Source organism: Zingiber officinale, chromosome 6A (assembly GCF_018446385.1).
Source record: "Zingiber officinale cultivar Zhangliang chromosome 6A, Zo_v1.1, whole genome shotgun sequence".
Taxonomy (NCBI): Eukaryota; Viridiplantae; Streptophyta; class Magnoliopsida; order Zingiberales; family Zingiberaceae; genus Zingiber; species Zingiber officinale.
Genome location: NC_055997.1, coordinates 88,043,489 through 88,063,166, shown reverse-complemented (window position 1 = coordinate 88,063,166; position 19,678 = coordinate 88,043,489). Strand labels below are relative to the sequence as shown.

The 19,678-nt window shown below is 42.4% G+C and overlaps 2 protein-coding genes across 2 annotated transcripts in view; one reads left to right on the top strand and one right to left on the bottom strand.

Moving 5' to 3' along the window:
- LOC121996828 (pullulanase 1, chloroplastic) overlaps positions 1 to 15,618 on the top strand; it is a 40,652-nt gene extending 25,034 nt beyond the window's left edge. The window contains exons 22-28 of the mRNA XM_042550950.1: positions 202 to 276; positions 13,851 to 13,939; positions 14,097 to 14,174; positions 14,312 to 14,450; positions 14,851 to 14,960; positions 15,046 to 15,145; positions 15,216 to 15,618. Coding sequence (XP_042406884.1) covers positions 202 to 276; positions 13,851 to 13,939; positions 14,097 to 14,174; positions 14,312 to 14,450; positions 14,851 to 14,960; positions 15,046 to 15,145; positions 15,216 to 15,326 — 702 coding nt within the window. The 3' untranslated portion in view covers positions 15,327 to 15,618. The remainder of the gene's footprint in view (positions 1 to 201; positions 277 to 13,850; positions 13,940 to 14,096; positions 14,175 to 14,311; positions 14,451 to 14,850; positions 14,961 to 15,045; positions 15,146 to 15,215) is intronic.
- A 708-nt stretch (positions 15,619 to 16,326) lies between these two features.
- On the bottom strand, positions 16,327 to 18,395 carry LOC121996827. Its single transcript, XM_042550949.1, has one exon. It carries the CDS (start codon positions 18,292 to 18,294, stop codon positions 16,540 to 16,542), a length of 1,755 nt encoding a protein of 584 aa, XP_042406883.1. The 5' UTR covers positions 18,295 to 18,395; the 3' UTR covers positions 16,327 to 16,539.
- Between the last annotated feature and the right edge of the window lie 1,283 nt (positions 18,396 to 19,678).

Genomic DNA, 19,678 nt, shown 5'->3' with positions numbered 1-19,678 from the left:
CTCCAAAATCTTCCTCTGAAAAATTGTTTTGCCAAACTAACGTAGGAGTTAGGATGCTTATACTTTGATAAAGCTTTTTTGGCGACTTTATTGAGAACGAAACTTATTCATAGTTAAATACACAATGAATGATTATCAACAAACTCATTTATTTCATCTGAAATATTTGGACGTGTCCTTTGTGGTTACATTTATGTGCAGACTCCAATGGAACACTCAGTAGATGATAGGTGCAGGATGAACCATTTGGCAACAAGTATTGTTGCACTTTCCCAGGTTCTTTTTGTGCTTTAACAGTTTAGTAGTTGTGTTTCACTAATGAATTTCTAGATTCTAATATTCATTTACGTTAAGTTTTTGTAGCAAATTGTTGAAATTATTAGATTACTAAGGTTATTGATCTAGTGGGTTTGGTCCTAGGCTAGTTCTAGATTTAGGGTTTTATCATGAGTCTACATGTACCCACTTATATAAAGTTATTTCGTTCTAATTTGCAATACAATATTTCATTCCCCTTAGGGGAGGCTGCTGACCTCTCCCACTACTCTTTTTTTTTTTAATTTTTTTGGATAAGTAAAAGTGATATATTATGTATCCAAAATGTACAAAATGAGATTTTAGGGTCTATTCATGTCTGATGTAGTATCAGATCTGAATAAATACCTAAGCATGTATATGCAATCTCTTGAATATCCTTTCTACATCTAACTGATCCTCACGATAAAAAAAATTACGATTTCGGACCCTCCACACATAATGTATCAATGGTGACAGCTAAATGACGAGCCTTGTTACCATCCTTCTCTCTCGCCTCTCCCACTTCTCTAGATCCTCAATCTTGTACTTTCCTAGTCAAAAGTTCGATCCCCTTCTTTGTCTGTGTCAACATCAATTACGTCTCCCCCTTGTTGCCAAGGTTGGGCGAGTCATCAAAACCAACAGCACCACATGCCTCTACAGCGCCACCCAAAGTCTCTTTGTCATTTGTCTGGACCACTGTTGTTTGGGTGAGAAGCAGTGACAAAAGCACTAACAATGAAGGATTTGAGAGGTTGGTCACCTCATACCCATGCACGTCTGTCGACACCAACAATAAACATCACTTTTGCACGTAGGTGCCAAGAAAAACCCTACTCATCTCTTCTTGGGCTCCCTCATTCTGCACATAATCCTTCTAGGCATCTTCTAGAAGACACAAGTATGCAAAGAAATGTGCTGCTGAGATGTCTGGGATGCTCTTGCATGATTTTTCTGCATCTGTCTCATAGTGCTTAGTGAAGTGCCCCTCACATGCGTCTATGCCACCCTCTCGCTCATTTTTTGTAATGCCTGCAACCATTGTAGTATCATCTTTGCACACAATGTATGCCGTGTCCACTTGTCCTACATCTCGTGTCTTGTTTTTTATAATTTAATGGATCTAATTCCTTCTGCCCGCTCTTAACAGTGCAAATCCAATTCTTTTCCTCATCTCCTTTTCCTTCCTTTGCATTTGTTTTCTTTTTAATTCTTCAAATCCTAGTCACTCTTTTTTTTTTTGTTTACTTTTTTTTCAGCATATCCTGTTTATCATATTTGTGTTGTTTGAGTCACCTAGAAGCTAGTGAGATATGAACAAAGAAAATATCATGATCTCATTTTGCTTCCTTTAGCAAAGGGTTGAGCTTTTCTATTCATCTTCTCTCTAGGAACCTTGATGTTTTCTTTTTTCCCAAGTTTCTTGCACGTAGATATAATCACCACTCTAAGGAGGAGCACACTTGAGATATTAGTTACTAAGATTATCTCTCTTCATCTTAGTTTAATTTCATTTTTTCCCCTATTTTGACCCTTGCTTATTGTTGCTCTAGTTTGTTTACATTAAAGGGATCATCGCTTGTTTTTCCCATCTTCTTAAGGTTTGTGAATTTGAGATTGAGGGGATCATTAGATGTGTGTTGCACTAAAACGTTTAGTTTTGTTTCACTTACATGCGAAGATTATGAATCGGAGTTTATAGTTTTCATGTTTAGTTTGTGTTTTGCTTACCAGATGAGCTTTTTTAATGTAACAAGCATAGTATTTATGCTCAATCTTGAGGAGTGCTTGAGGTCGTTAGATTATTCTAGTGTATATAGTTCCACGTTAGTACTTCTAGATTTATTTTATCATGAGTTTTCATATGCAACCCTAACAAGATTGATTATTTCACTATAATATGCAGTACAATATTTCTATTCCCTGAATTCTAAACAGACTATCAAATTTATTAGTATTTTCTTTCTAGTCACTACTATTAATATTCCCATTTTAAAGTTTATTTATTAGCAAACTAACTATCAGATTTGTTAGTATTTTTTTTTCTAGCCAACATTAATTGTATTCTTGAACTCTGAGTATATTTAGCATTAGTTGTTGAGATTTTTCTTATATTTATAGTTTTCAACAAAAATATAAGTGTATATGATTTGTCAATCAAATTTTCATATATTTATATTAATTCATTATCAGTAGCAATTTGGTTGGTATTTTTTTAGCTGTCCTTTGGCATGACACAATCTGGGAGCTGATTTTCAACTAAAACTTTCATTGCTTCCAACTAAGACTAATACATTAGCTCTCTGTAGATCCATGTCAATAAAGTTTTTTCTCTGTTTAACCATTTTAAAACCAAGATCTTGTTGGATCGAGTCGCACATGAGAGGGAGGATGAATCACGTGGTTTTGAAAATCTCGTTCGTTTTGGTTTTCAAATCAACGTACGAACACAGCGGAATAAGAGAATAGACAAACGAAAAAATAGTACGAACACAAGCGGTTTACTTGGTTCGGAGCCTTCGACGACTCCTACTCTAAGACCTAGGTCCCGCGGACCTATCGATGAATAATCCACTAACAAACCTCTTCCGATACCTCCGGAAGAGGAGATCGAGTACAAAGAGATCGGAAAAGTGTAATAGATTGCACTTTCTGTTTGCAGAAATTAAGTACAAAAAAAAAACTTTGTTACCGACACGTAGGGATCAAAGTGAGCGCACGAGTGTCGGTGTCGATCTGTCGGCCGTGATCAGAAATCCTCGGAGCAATTGTCGGGCGTAGTAGCTTCGCAGCAGAGTCGCAGCAGGAAGTCAGAGCAGTCGGAACTTCAAATAGACGTGTAGTAGCTTGTATAGTAGTTGTTAAATGAAGCTTGATCGAGACTGTCTTAAATAGGGCATGGAAGGCGCCTTATAGGTGTTGAAGGCACCTTCAACATGGTAAATTTGATCCTGACTTCGCTATGCCTTATCTGTGACGGGGTCTAAAATTTATCCTTTGGAAGGTTGAAGGCGCCTTCCATGAACAGTGCGAAGATGCCTTCGGATACTGTTCATCCGAAGACTTTTTGCTTCTTTTGCGCTGCAAGTTGTGTTAGTCCAAAATAAAACATCTAACCTGTAAAATAAAGTTAGCACAGTGATAATAAGTAGTAATTAGCTCCCGTCCTCCCAGGACCAGGAACTAGTCAAGGTCTCAATTTAGAGATCCAAAATGGACCTAAATTGGACTGACGCTTACTGTCCCTCAACCCGGGACGCGTCCTCACTTAGTCACTCTTCTCCATTGACTTACCTTAATTTACCAATTTGCTGTTGATTGACTAGCCTCTTGACCCACCAGGTGTTCATGCTAACTGTCCGGTTCGCAGACCCAACTGGGCTTCTACAGTTGTCCGGTCCCGTGGACTAAACTGGACTTCCTGCCAGATATCCGGTCAGCCTACCTATCTGGACTTCGCACCAGCTATTCGGTCCCGCGGACCTAGCTAGATTTTAGCATGGTGTCCGATCCTTCGGACTTGTCAATTCCTGCACACTCGGTAAAGAAATTAGATCACAAAACACTTAACTTAACTCCCTTGTCATTCATCAAAATCTGAGTTAGACCGTTAGTGTAATCTGCACCAATAGATCTCCCCCTAGGCTTATTCAAGATCTAGCAGCTGCATACAAGCTAATTGGGTCCTGATGACAACTAGAAGGCACAGGATCACAGATTTAAAGGTGACAAGTGAGAAGTAGTGGCAGTGGAGAAAGAGGAAGCGTTGACTGGCACCAAGTAGAGAATAGGATTTGTATTGTTATTGTGTGAGATCCATGTATAGAGTATCTAGGCCTAACTAATTAATCAAAATTAAAGGTATGAAACTAAGTCTGTTTTCTAACATATTTTTGTTAGTGTTGGGAGCACAACTTTTAAACCAGAGTTTTGATGAATGACTAAGGTTAAAATTAAGTTTGTTGTGATCTAACAAATTGATGTCAAGTGTGCAGAGCAGGTTGCTTGACAAGTGTTGAAGTTCTGGTTGGGAACAGACAGTGACTAAGTCCTAGTGGAACTAGGCATCTGAAGTCCTGATTGGGAATCAGGTAGAACCTAAGTCTTGGTTGAGAACCAAGTAAGAAAGTCCTAGCTGCGAGTTAGGTGAATCAAGTCTAAGTGAAGCAAGCTGGGAGTTGAAGGCTTAGCAGACAAGACCAAGTAGAGTAAGCTAGGAGCTGAAGCTCAGCAGATAAGACCAAGTGGAGTAAGCTGAGAGTTGAATCTTGGCAAACAAGTCCAAGTGAAATGGAGTTGTAGCTTGGCAACTCAGTTTAGATAGGTCAACTGGGAGCTGAGCGTCTAGACTCAAAGTAAGTGCGAGTAACTTTACATTTTGCATCCTACTCATTACGTGGAAGCAATGTTCGACGATTCGAGGTGACCGGAGGGAGTCCGAGGCAATTGGCTGGTGATGACTCTCTGCAAGTGAAGTCAGAGGTTCCAGATGACCGTATTGGGTTGAGGCGACCGAAGGAGCTTTCAGCTGACCGGGAGATGACGTTATCCAGCAATCCAAGTGACTCAGCTCAACATCAAATTTGACTCCTCTCCAGGTGACCGAGGGCTTTTAGTCGATTGGAGAGCTTCGTTAACGTTATCTAACGGATACAAGTTGTAGCCACGTTAGCACCCATCCAGATGACTGGGAGGCTCAAGGCGATCGGAGAAGGACTATAGAAAGAGTTTCGAAACAGAACTTGAAGATAATCAATTCACAGTTCATTCTCTCAATCTCTTGAGCTTGTGCTCTCTCGCCTTCTGTACTGCGACATGCTGTAACTTGCACTTCATTTCTAATCAGTAACACATAGAGTAACATGTCATTTGTTTTTGTGTTGCCTTATTTATTGTATTTGTGTTTAACTTTTTAAATTCTTTTTCGGTAAGGTTTTCCCACCTTTAAAGGTTTTTTGGAAAGGAAAAAATAGAAATTTTTAGCTTCAATTTTCAAGGGTTTTTGAGTTTTTAGCTTCAATTTTTAAGGGTTTTTTTTTTCTTTTGAAAACTTTAACAGAGTTTAGTTGGCTGTTTGGATAAAGAACTCACTCTAAACCTAAGGTAATTAATTGGTCGATCATACAATTATCTCCACAAAACACTTGATTGTTTGCAAGATGAATGTTCACTTGATTGTCAAAGTCCATTAAATTTTATTTATTTTTGTGTAAGTTGGCAATTGTTTCTTGTCACCATATCATATTGATAGTGTTGAATACTGTAAATATAAGGTAATTAATTGTTGTTTAAACTCACCAGTGAGCCTCACCTAGTAGAGAGCCTCTAGAGCTTTTAGGACGGAGAAGATCTCAATGAGCAGACGTCTCTCCTGATCCCTCTTCTCCTTCTCATGTCGCCCACGAGCACAAATCCCGCATGTTCCCTGCGTGCACCTTCCTTGTGTCGCACCATCACGCACGTTCCCTACGCCCACACCATCGTGCACGTTCCTTGCGACGCAACAAACCCTAATTTTTCCAACGCTGCTGCCCTCCTTTCTGCATTTTCTTCGACAACACGCGCGCAGATCGCTGCCGCCCTCTTCGCACGCAGATCGATGCCGTGTGCACACCGTCGTCCTCTCCTGCAGTCCAGTGACGGAGGTGCCTATCTCCGAGGAGTTGCGATGTCGCCGAAGAGTCGGGTTGCTGCCCTCTTTCACTGAGCTGATCAATAGCTGCTTCCAGCACTCCAAAGCCGGATATTTCGATCTTTACCAACCACATCACTGCACTACTCTCTTCCGAGCAGTTGGATGGTAACTGTTCCTGGGCCTCTCAAATTGAGCTTTGGCTTGTTGGACAAGGTTATGAGACACATCTCTCTCAAATCGAAGATGTCCAAATCGTCGATCGCCCTATGTGGAAAAAGGTTGACGCCTAGTTGTGTTGTATTATCCGAGCCACCATTCATCCATCTCTTAGGGATGTCTTCCGCACTCACAAAACCTGTAAAGCTGTTTGGACACAGACTCAACAACTCTTTACAAACACCTCTCGATGACTCTATCAAGTTTGTGAAGATCTCATGACCATTCTCAGTGCCCATCAGGTTAAGGATTCAATGTCAACTTATTTGGGTTGTCTCTAGCCTTCTTTGTGACTTCAATGAACTACTTCCACCTGCGACACTCCTGTTGCAGAGCTTGAAAATCGGAAGAAGTTTTTTATGTCTCTGGCTTTATATGGTCCGCCCACATATTATTCTCATGTTCGCGATCAAATCCTGGGCGGCCCCACATAAGCTACCATGGACAGTACCTGAGCGACTCTCCTCCGTGCCCATGCCAAAGTCTTGACGTTGCCTCCTTCCGTTACTGTTGGCTCGTCAGGTTTGGTCTCTCGAAACAACAACAGGCCTCCACCTTGTAAGGGTGGCAAAGGACGTCCTTGGTGTGATCACTGCCACTGGCCCCGACACACGATTGATAAGTGTTGGAGTCTCCATGGTTGACCTCCTTGCGTTGCTCAGATCGCTCAGAGTTCTGTCGTTTCTTCAGCTTCCGCTGCATAATTGCCATTGGATCTGACGCCACCGCCTTTATATGATGAATGGTATGAGGATCGTCAGGCTTCAGATTCCACTGCTGCCGTTGCACACACTGGTAATTCCTTTGCTGACATATCTCGCTCTTTGGGTCCTTGGGTTCTTGACTCTGGAGCCACCGATCATATCACTGGTAATAAATCCTTTTTTTTTTCTCTCTCTACTTGTGGTTATTTACCCTTTGTTACCATAGCCAATGGTTCCCAAACTCAGTCCTAGAGTGTTGGTATTGTTCATCTTTTCCCGTCTCTTTCTATCAATAGTGTTCTTTATGCCCCGGAGCTCCCTTTAATTTATTGTCAATAAGCCAACTTACTCGGGCCTTTGATTGTGTCATCTCTTTTACTAAAACATCTGTTTCCTTATAGGACCGGAGTACGGGGAAGATAATTGGCTTCAGATGTGAGTTTCATGGCCTATACAGGCTTTAACAACCCTCTCTTGTTGGTTCGGAGGCGACAACTCCACTTCTTATTCATGCTCAGTTGGGACATCCAGGTCTGGATAAGTTGAAACAATTACGTCCAAGTCTTTCTCATTTAGAGTCTTTGTTTTGTGATTCATGTCAATTAGGAAAGTATGTTTGCAGTTCTTTTTCTCGTCGTACTATGAGTCGGGCTATGCCCCCTTTTGCTTTGGTTAATTCTGATGTTTGGGGTCCGAGTCGCATTTCTTCTACATTGGGATCATAATATTTGTTACTTTTATAGACGATTTTTCCCATTATACTTGATTATATTTGATGAAGGATTTTTCAGAATTGTTTCCTATTTTTCAATCTTTTTTTTCATGAAATCAAAACTCAATTTGGTTTTTCTCTTCGAACTTTGTAAAGTGATAATGCACGCGAGTATCTATCTACTCAGTTTCGTTTCTTCTTGGCATCTCACGGTGTGTTGCATCGCACGTCTTGCCCTCATACCTTCAACAGAATGGGGTTGCAGAACGTAAGAATCGTCATCTCCTCGAGACCACCCAGACTCTTCTTCTCCACTCTCACGTTCCTTTTCAGTCTTGGGGCGACATTGTACTTACTGCGTGTTATCTCATCAATCGCATGCCTTCCTTAACTCTCCAGGGTAAGATACCTCATCATATAATTTATCCTCATCAGTCTCTTCATCCTTTACCACCTAGGATCTTTCGTTCTATATGTTTTGCTCATGCTCTTGATCCTGGCATTGACAAACTCTCTCCTCGATCTCATAAGTGTGTCTTCCTTGGATACTGCCAGTCTCAGAAAGGGTATAAGTGTTATTCCCCTACTCTCCGTCCGTACTTTATCTCTGTTGATGTCACGTTCTTTGATTCGGTTCCCCTTTTTAGCCTCACGCATCTCCATCCGAGTTCTCTCCTTCTCTGCCTGCACCACTGTATTATCCTCCTGGGGCATCTCTATTGTTGTGGATCTTGCGGTCGGCTAAAAGAGGGAGTTGAATAGGCGTGCTCCCAATTGTTCACTTCCTACGTATTTGTTAGTGTGCAAGCGGAAATACAATAATACAAACATAAATACGAAAGCTAAAGACAAAGAAGAAACGTAAACCAATACATGTCGATGTAACGTGGTTCGGATATTAGGGCTCCTATTCCACGGTTGTCCGTAAGGTGGACGATCCATATCCGTCGGTGGATTAGCCCCCGGCAAACTCCGGTTATCTCAAGTCTCCTTGTGGGTGGAGAAATCTCACCAAGACCTCTTGGATTATACAAACACTTGAGAACTCTTGTGACTACTAATTAGGCTTTAACCAAGTCTAATTTCGTCACCTTGGCCGACCATCCCAAGCTCTCTCTTATAGAGCTTGGAAGAAAACAACCCTGCTGTTTTACCGTTACCAGTCGATTGGTCCTTGCACCAGTCGACTGGTGCTAGCCCAATGGCTCTCTAAACGACTTTCTATCAGTCGACTGCTACAGTGCACCAGTCGACTGCTACAGTAACTGCTACAGTGCTGTTAACTGCTACATTACCCCGTTAATTGCTACAGCACCCCGGGATTTTTCCCTGAGTACAATCTCTCATGCACTCGTACCCTCACGATTTAATTAACTCTTCTTTGCAGCCTTGACCTCTTGCCTTTAAGCCTATTTCCTTTGGCTCTCGTCCCTCGGATGCATCCAAGCCTGCGGCTCGTCCCCAATGTCATCCTTCGCGTATGCCCCGAAGTCGCTTCCCTCGGCTCTTGTCCTTGCTGCCTTGTCCATGGTTCCTCGGATGCTCCATCTTTCATTGGACCCGAAGCCATCAAGCTGAGTCATATATGTATCCTGCAAACCTGCACTCTCACATACACATATCAAATAACGAGGGTAATCTTAACTTAAACCCTTTGCCCAAACACCAAAATACATGGTCGCACGGACCATTAGGATTGCTCCAACATCTATCACCTCCAGACCCATCTCCTCCTTTGCAGGTTTATCAGCGTCGTCCTCGCCCTGCTTTGCCGCCGCCCATCACTGACACTGCCATGGACACATCTTTGAAGCCGAGTCCTTCGCCTCTTCCTCCGGTCCCGTCTCCTGAGTTTGATATTCCCATTACACTTTGGAAAGGTATGCGTTCCACTCGTAATCCTTCTCCTCATTATATTTCTTTGAGTTATCATCGTCTTTCTCCTTCCTACTTTTCTTGCCTTTCTTCCTTGTCGTCTGTTTCTCTTCCAAAGATTGTAGGTGATGCCTTTGCTTATCCAGGATGGAAACAGGCTATGCTCAATGAAATATGTGCCTTGCAGCGCAATGGGACTTGGGACCTCATTCCTCTACCACTTGGGAAGTCAGTTGTTGGTTGTCGATGGGTGTATACGGTGAAAGTTGGTCCAAACGGCATGGTTGACCAACTTAAGGCTCGCCTTGTCGCTAAAGGCTATACTCAGATCTTCGGATTGGATTATGGGGACACTTTTTCTCCTGTTGCCAAGATGTCTTTTGTGCGCCTTTTCCTGTCCATTGTCGCGATTCGACATTGGCCTCTTTATCAGCTGGACATAAAAAATGCATTCTTATGTGACCTGCTCAAGGAGGTCTACATGGAGCAACCTCCGTATTTTGTTGCTCAGGAGAGTCTTCTGGTCTTGTATGTCACCAACAGAAATCTTTATATGGCCTCAAGCAGTCACTCATAGCATGGTTCGGTAGATTTAGTACTGTAATTTAACAGTTTGACATGACTCGGAGCGAGGCTGACCATTTTGGCTTTTATCGTCACTCATGCATTGGTTGCATCTACTTAGTGGTTTATGTTGATGATATTGTCATCACATGTAGTGATCATCTTGGGATTTCACAGGTGAAACAATATCTTTTCAAACATTTTCAGACAAAGGATTTCGGTAAACTCAAATATTTCTTGGGGATAGAAGTAGCATAGTCTAAATATGGGATCATTATATCCCAAAGGAAGTATACAATGGATATTTTAGAAGAAACAGGAATGGTAAACTCAAAGACACCCATGGATCCTAATATGAAGCTCCTTCCAAATCAGGGAGAGCCTCTTCTAGATCCCGAACGGTATAGACGATTAGTATGGAAACTAAGCTACCTTACTGTTACTCGTCCAGATATTTCGTTTGCAGTAAGTGTAGGAAGTCAGTTTCTCAACTCTCCATGTAAGGAACATTAGGATGCTGTGACTCGCATTATTCGATATATCAAAGGCGTACCAGGAAAGAGTCTTTTGTATGAAGACAAAGGACATACTCGAGTTATAGGATATTCTGATGCAGATTGGGCAGAATCTCCCACTGATAGAAGATCCACTTCTGGGTTTTGTATATTTGTTGGAGATAATCTTATTTCTTAAAAGCAAAAAGAAGAATGTTATGGCAAGATCCAGTGCAAAGGCAGAGTATCGAGCTATGGCCATAGCCAGTCAAGAGTTTATATGGCTAAAATAGTTGCTTCAGGAACTAAGGTTTGAAGAGGTTACACAAATGTCACTTATATGTGACAACTAGGTTGCCATGCATATCACCTTGAACCCAGTTTTTCATGAGAGGACAAAGCATATTGAAGTTGAATGTCACTTTGTCAGAGAGAAAGTCATATCTGGAGAAATATCTACTAGCTTTGTCAACTAGCAGATATATTCACTAAGTCACTGAGAGGTCCCCGAATTGACTATGTTCAAAGCAAAACCTAAAATCTCGTGTGTCTCTAGGAACCACGAGTTAGGCCTTTATATAGAAAAGAAGAAATAAACCAAAAGACCAAACTACCCCTATACTTATTCTAACACTCCCCCTCAAGCTTGAGAATATAGATCATATACACCAAGCTTGTTACATATGTAGTCAATCCGAGGACCTCTAAGTGATTTAGTGAATATATCTGCTAGCTGATCATTTGAGTTGACAAAACTAGTAGATATTTCTCCAGATATGACTTTCTCTTTGACAAAGTGACAGTCAACTTCAATATGCATAGCAGTCTGGTTGTCACATATGAGTGACATTTGTGTAACCTCTCCAAACCTTAGTTTCTGTTTTAACTTCACTACCTAACTTGAGATCGTGTAATATCCGATCGCTGTATCTATCTCTTAGATATATCTTCTTTCATCAAAGAACATATTAACGGCTAAAAACTTATTCCCATCTTTCACGTTAAGAAGAAGGGAGACGCAGATAAACTTACTATAATCGAGTAAGTTGACTTATCGACAATAAATTAAAAGGAGCGCCGGGAACATAAAGAACATTATGAACTGAAAGAGATGAAGAAGGATGAACAATACCAATACCCTGGGATTGAGTTTGGGAACCATTGGCCATGGTGATCATTGGTAAATTACCAGAAGTAGTGAGAGAGGAAAAAAGGGATTTATTACCAGTGATATGATCGGTGGCCCCAGAATTAAAAACCCAAGGACTCGAAGAACGAGATATGCCAGCAAAGGAAGTACCAGCGTCTGCAATGGTAGCAGTGGAGCCCGAAGCCTGTCGATCCTCAAACCATTTCAGAAAGTCAGTATAGGAAGGTGTTGAAGTCGAATCAGGTGTTAACTGTGAAGTGGAAGCTGAAGGAGTAACAGAATTCTGAACAATCTGAGCAGCACGAGGAGGACGACCATGTAGACTCCAGCATTTATCAATCGTGTGTCACGGTCGGTGGCAATGATCACACCAAGGACGTCCTTTGCCACCCTTGCGAGGTGGAGGTCCTTTGTGTCGAGAGACCAAAGCTGACGAGTCAACAGGAACAGAAGAAGGCATCGTCAAGACTTTGGCCGGGACACGGAGAAGAGTCGCCCAGGTATTTTCCATGGTAGCTTCTGTGGGGCTGCCCAGGATCTGGTCACGGACATGAGAATAATCTGTGGGCAGACCATATAAAGCCAAAGACATAAAAAATTTCTTCCGATTTTCAAGCTCTTCAACAGGATCGGCCGCAGGTGGGAGCAGTTCATTGATGTCACAAAGAAGGCTAGAAACTGAACCCAGATAAGTCAACATTGAATCCTTAATCTGATGGGCGCTGAGGATGGTCATGAGATCTACACAAACTTGATAGAGTCGCCGAGAGGTGTTTGTAAAGAGTTGTTGAGCTTGTGTCCAAACAGCTTTGCAGGTTTTGTGAGTACGGAAGACATTCCTAAGAGATGAATGGATGGTGGCTCGGATAATACAACATAACTGAGCGTCAACCTTCTTCCACAGAGGACGATCGGCGTCTTGAACATCTTCTTCAGTTTGAGTGAGATGTGTCTCATATCCCTGTCCAACAAGCCAAAGCTCAATGTGAGATGCCCAAGAAACATAATTCGTACCATCCAACTGTTCGGAAGAGAGAGGTGCAGTGATGTGGTTGGTAAAGATTGAGGTATCCGGCTTTGGAACGCCAGATGTAGCCATTAAGCAGGTTGGAAAGAACTGCAATCGGTCGAGGACAAGAGATGTGATAAACGGAGCTCGCTGCTAGGCCCGTTCCTTGAAACCCTATCTTTTGCAATTCCCTCTGGCGAGAGCAACAAGGAATCAAGGAAAGAAGGTAACTCACAACCGCCGGAAGTAATGCTGCTGGTTTCTCCTTGCAGCCTCTGCCTCCAAATCGGGAAAGGGCCGGAAGTTATTGCTTGTCAGCGACACCCAACTAGAGGCGCAGGCTGCTGAGACGACCGGAAAGAGCTCACGGGATCAGAGTTTGGGAAGAGAGGCTGCGTGCGGCGCTGGAACAGGTGAGGGGGCGACGGGAAGAATCGCCAGTGCTGGCCACACGCCTGGACAGACGGAGTTGGGCGGAAGCGGCTCACCTCGAAACTCTGAGAAAGCGTGCGCCGACACCGATCGAGGCAGCGAAGAAAGCTGCTGGCCAGTGGCGAGGAAGAAGAAGAAAGCCGGCGGTGGTGGGAGTTGTCGCGAGCCCTAGCCGCACGATCGAGGAAGAGGTCGATGCCAGTTGGCGCCGGTGAGAACTCGCGCGGAAGGAGGCGACGCGAGGAAGGAAGCGGCGCTCGAGAACTCGCGTCGCGCCGAGAGAGAGAACTCGCATCGCGCGGCGCCGCAGAAAAAAAAAAAAAGGAGTTCGGCGCGGGGAAGAGAAAAAGAGTTCGGCGCGGGGAAGAGAAAAAGAAATTAGGGTTTTGGCTCTGATACCATGTTCAAAGCAAAACCTAAAATCTCGTGTGTCTCTAGGAACCACGAGTTAGACCTTTATATAGAAAAGAAGAAATAAACCAAAAGACCAAACTACCCCTATACTTATTCTAATAGACTATATATATAACAAGCTTGGTGCATATGATCTATATATTCTAGCTTGAGGGGGAGTGTTGAATACTATAAATATAGTTAGGGGTAATTTTGTAATTATGCTGTATATCCTCTTCCCTATAAAAACAAGTAACCCTGTAGTATCCGTACAAGGATAGGGTTTTATCCAACCTCTCTAGTTTCTCTTTTTCTTACAGATAGCATCCATAGCAACTTCTGACTTTTTTATTTACTTGCCTTAATTAGGGTATTCCTTTTTTTCATTGTGGGGATGAGATTTTGCGGTCAAAGTCACTTGATCGTGATTCATACAATTCTGGTGATTGGTTTAACAGGTTGGATGTTCCCTCACCTCAGAGTTGTAATGTTTGTTTTTGCTAGTTGATAGGCGTTTGTTCTCCATTTCTGAATTTTGTTCGAAGAGATAATTCAGATACCATTTGCTTAAACCAATGATACTATCCTTAATGTTTTACTTTCCATTTTTTTAAGACTTGACTTCACTTATCAAGCGAACAATTGGGGTGTTGGACTTCCTCCACGAGAAAAGAATGAATATAATTGGCCACTGTAAGTTCTTACATCATTTTAATCAAAATATGGTATTTTCCTATATGTATATTTCTTTTCTAGTTCTGGAGCAAACTAGCTTTTACCAATGTTTTTTTGGGTTGAAATTATAATTTTTTATCAACTCATCACCACAGGATCCAACCAAGGTTAGCAAACCCATCATTCAAGCCTGAGAAACATCACATTCTTGCAGCTGTTGATAACTTTGTAGACCTATTAAAGATCAGATATTCTTCTCCACTCTTTCGTTTGAGAACTGCAAATGCCATTCAAGTAAGGCTACTGACTTAAATCTCGAATATAGTCACTTTCCTAATCGAGGATATAAGGTCAACATTTTTGTGTTTCTTGTACCTGATATGGAACAAACTGTGCTGAAAGGTCCAGTTGTTTACAACTGATATTACTTATCTCAGTGGTGTACGAAGCTACACAAATGTATATGGAGTAGGTTCAACATGCATTCCTGCATTTACTCAAGTATATGAACGTATATTGTAGCAACTTTGCAAGGGCCATCTTTTCCAAGTATTTAGGAGTTGACCCTAAGTTACTAAGCTTAATCTCCACATATTGTTCCAGTTGTACACTAGCAACTGCAAAGGTTGCATAAGTATTGAACTCCATATATTGTCTTTAACCCCGGTACCAATTATCTGACTCCCCACCTCAGGAAAGGCTCCACTTTCATAATACAGGGCCCTCCTGGGTCCAAGGAATTATCATTATGAGCATCGAAGATGGTGACGCTGAAAAACCTGGCATGGCTCAAATTGACCCCGTGTAAGGAACAAATGCAAAAATGGAATTTCGTCTCCATCAGCTCACAGAAGCTCAGGATTCTAATAGTTTCGCTTCTTCGTTGCAGATACTCTCTTGTGGTTGTATTGTTCAATGTTTGTCCTGCCCAAGTTTCACTAGAAATTCCCGCATTGAAGTCGAGAACACTGCAACTGCATCCTGTGCAGGTATCTTTCTCTTTTTTCTTCAATGGCAAACAACATGATGGTTTGATTGTGGATTATGGATCTGATGCAGTTAAACTCGGTGGATGATGTTGTGAAGCAATCAGCATATGATGCCTCTTCTGGGGGTTTCATTATTCCTCGGAAGACAACGTCCGTGTTCGTTGAGCTGCGCAATACATGAATTAATCTCCTTTTCTCTCTCTCTCTCTGCTCCTTTTTTTTTCAATTCCAAAATAATAATGTGCTGAGGAAATCGTTTCAAGTGGGGTTTTCCAAGTTCCAAAGTAAAATGATCACGATTTTTTTTTTTTATCGACGCTCAGAATGCAGCCTCAAAAATTCATAGAAATATTAATATTCTGTTGCAAATTTCGTGTCAGTGTATTCTGATGCCCGGTAAGGAGGGCAAAATAGCTATTGCCTCTTCATTTTTTTATTTAATAATCGGCAACAGTTGGAAATTTTCATTCCTATATACCCAAGTTTGAATGGTGCAAGCCACTTCTAAAATAATTAAGTTTAAAATTAACTCGTGTCTCATAAACCGTGATTCCTATGATTTTAAAAGCAAAAAAATTACCATAAAATCAGCCTTATAACCTAAGGATGATATTAGTTGGGTCTTTAAAATCTAACCGGAAGTGATTTCAAAATCAGTTTGTGTGCTTTGTGAAATCATAATTTCAATGTTTTTTGAGTTAAAAAAATACATTTTATTACTCCTCTTACCGCTAAGAATTTAGAATTGCATTAAATTGATTTTTAAAATTAGTTTTTTTCATTAAAATTGACACATTATTGGATAGAATGGCAAAAGACTTGTCTCTGATACCATTGGCCAAACACCTATACTACCTATACTATGGCATTCTTCTCCTAATTAAGTTCTTTCCTCTCCTACAACCATTTGACAATGTTGATCGGTCTAATGATGCAATGACCTAAAATCTACAATGAGATTCAACTTGATAAATTTCTTATAATTGATTTTTCATTTGGCTCTATGCAAACTATCCAACTTGAAGAGATTAATTCAACAAAAGCAGCAGTAAGAATCACCCAGGAATTTTCGAGTGTCCAATTATTGAAGAAATCTTGAAATCTGTCTATAAAAACAAATTTAGTAAGAACGTTTGCATAATGAAATCCAAAATTGATGGAGAAGAAGAAGAAGAAGAAGAAGAAGAAGAAGAACAAGTTTCATAGTCCAATAATTCAATAACATCAATGACATAAATACTAGCTCCATAATTCACCTCATTTAGTAATATCACTTCTACAGATAAAAATGTGAAGCAAGACTGCAAGAGTGAACTAGATGAATGGTGCAGAACAAAACAAGTGGCAAAGGCTAAAGCAGCTAAATGCCCTTTTGAGCAACTGCATGATCAGCATCAAGAAGTGGCAGGGCAGGTATTGATGCCATCTTTGCAGTCCCTGGTTAGATCATTGAAGGTCTCAAGCTGCTTCTTTCCTCTCAAGAACACCTCTGTATCGACTTCCACCCTCATGTAGCCATCGAATTCGACAGCTACTCCACCATTGAGTTCCTTCGTCTCCTGATACCATTCACTAGTGCCATTCCACAAATCTTTGAAGTCATCTAGGAAATAGGTGGTATACTTATCCTTAAGGGGGTCGAAGAAGGAGGTATAAGGCTCGTCGGTGGCGATGTACAACCGTCTTCCATTGTCAATCTTGTCACCGAGCGTTGCAAGTAGTGCATCCGGCGAGGTGTCCCTTGCAAGGTTCGGCCACAGCTGAGTGTTCCTCGCCTTGTCCCCACGCACAATGTGAACGGAGTCGAAGTCCCAGCTCAGGCGCGAAGAGATGGCGGAGACAATCTCCATCAGCCGTCGGGACTTCCACAGGAGGTGCCATGGGCGCTGGATCACGGCCTCGGTCTCCCCCTCGCAGACTCTGTACCAGTAGTTGTCTGGCTCGACGTCTCCAAATTTCCTCATGATCAGGGTGTCCTTCACGCCAGTGAGGCTCATGGGCGTCTCCTTGAAGTCGTTGATGAAGTGTAGGGCAAGCTTGTCCTTTTTCTCCCATTTCGACCAATCTGTCCAGAACTGGCGCTGGTCGATCACAGAAGCCGAGTCCTTGAGGCGCTCGAAGTCGAAGTAGAAGCGGAAGTCCTTGCCGTCGGCGTCCTTGCCCGTGCCTGTGTAGATCGACGAGAGGCAAATGTTGAGATCCATGACGAGCGTGCGATTTAGGTACTGGGCTTCTCCCAGCGCGCAGAGGAAGCTCCACAGGTAGTGGTTCATGCTCTTGCAGCGATCGCCGCCACCGAGGTAAACGAGGTACTTGCCAGAGCTGAAGGTGGATTCTGACTCTATTACGGGGAGGGTGTCATTAATCGCCTCTCCAACGACGGGCACCGAATCTTTTACCTCCTGGGCCACCGGAAGGTTCTTGGGCTCGAAGACGGCCTCGGTGCTGGGGGAGGATCCAGATCCGCGCTTGGAGCGTCGGCGTTTGCGTGCGTTGACGCCGGAGTGGTAGTCACCGATCTTGGCGACAGTGAGGGTGCAGTTGTCGGATCTGACGAGGTGGAATCGGCGGTAGTCCTTGTACAAGGTGGGGCGGTTGGCGTCGCGAGGGCGGAAGCGCCACGCCATGTCACAGGCGTCGGTGGCATCGGGTACGGCGATCGGACTTCTGAAGCGGTAGAAGTGGATGTCCGGGAAGCCCTCGATAGCGGCGCGCATCATAACGCTGAAGAGGCCTCGGTCGGAGCAGTCAACGGGGGCGCCGCGGTCGCACTCGGCCGGGGCAACGGAGGAGGACACCGCAGTGTTCGCGGTCTCGATGTCAGAGATCTGGATGAAGGGGGCGGGATCAGGAACCGCATGGATGTCAGAGGCAGTGGAGGAGGCGGGGACGGCGGAGGAGATGTTCTGGAAGTCTTCACCGGTGCGGAGCACGGAGACGTCGGCGAGGAATGTTGCATTGGAGTTGGAGGTGAGGAAGGAGGTGAGCTTGGAGGAGGGGGAGGAGGAGGAAGGGTGGAGGAGGGGGTCGTCGGGTTGGTAGGTGGCCGCGATGATGGTGAAGACGAGGACGGCGGCGACGAAGAGGGCGAATCCGCCGTTGCGGAGGGGGTGGTCCAGGTCGAGATGGAACCGCCGGTCGCGTCCCATCGCTGCCGCCTAAGAAGTCTGATCTGGAAAAATGGATCTCTTTCTTCCTTCTGGAGGGGCGACCGAACCGGTTAGCTCAGTGTTTAGTTCTTAATTACCTGGCCGCTGCTTTAGCTCATTGATTCATTTTTTTTAATGTTAAAAAATCATTAAAAAATAATCAAAATTTTAATTACTGTCAATAAAAAATTTCTATAGATTAAATCGGATCGAGACACATATGGGTGAATCATATAATTTTAAAAAATATTCTTTTTTGATTTTGAAATAAGTACGCAATGGAAAAAATTAAACATGAAAACAAAACAAAAAATTTGAACTCGGTCAGTTTTACTTGATTTGGAGTTTTCGGTGACTCTTACTCCAATACCTAGGTCCCGCGGACTTATTAATGGTAATCTACTAAATATCTCTTCCAGAACCGTCGGAAGAGAGAATCGAGTACAAAGATAAGTTAAGATAAATGTAACACACTATACTTTTCTTTTATGCAGAATTTAAGTACAGAATGAAATATTCATTACCCAACACCTTCGAAGATGATCGAATTGCTTGGTGTTGGACGGCTCCTCAACAGTGGTAGGGTGCAACAGCGTCGTAGCAGAGCAGCAACAGGAAGCTGGAGCAGTCGGAATGCCAATTGGATGTATAGAAGTTTGTATTAGTGATTTGTACAAAGCCTTAGGCGAGTACCTCTTTTATAGTGTGGAAGACGCCTTCCATAGCTCTGAAGGTACCTCCAATGTGTAAAATTTGATCCCGACCAGCTCACTTTGAAACATCCCAAATTATTTTTTTTCCGGACATCTCGAATCATAAATACACTTACAACTATAACATACTCTCGATTTAACTGAGATACTTGGATAGTCCTTAAAACATTTAACTATTAGCCACATTAGGTACTGGTCATATAGTTATTGAATTTATTCTACAAAAGGAAACATCTAACTGATGCAGAAACTAAACTGGAAAGTCTTCGGGTTGTACTTCTGTTGTCCCGAGCTGGCCCACTTGTCAACGCTTCTTGCCTCATTTATCTTATTGCCTGAAATAGTTAAAATCTGTGAGTCGAGAGACTCAACACATTCAAATCATATTATGCATTAATTAATTTTTATATTCATGCATCCTATCGAGTAACCTATACTAACTAATTTATCCTCTAGCTAATTATTTTGCATAAACATAAGGAAAGCATAATCGTGAACATACTCTTGCCAAACATATATGTTATGATACTTTTCACTCCATATAAATAATTGCATAGATAGCATAACATGAGTATAGCAAAATATAATCTTAAGCATTACTAATGCAAAATTCTAAAATCTAACAAGAGCATAACATAAGCAAGAACAACATTAGGAAGCATGGAGCATAA

Excerpts from the sequence above, each read along its gene's own strand:
- LOC121996827 (XM_042550949.1), bottom strand. The coding sequence starts at position 18,294 with ATGGGACGCGACCGGCGGTTCCATCTCGACCTGGACCACCCCCTCCGC.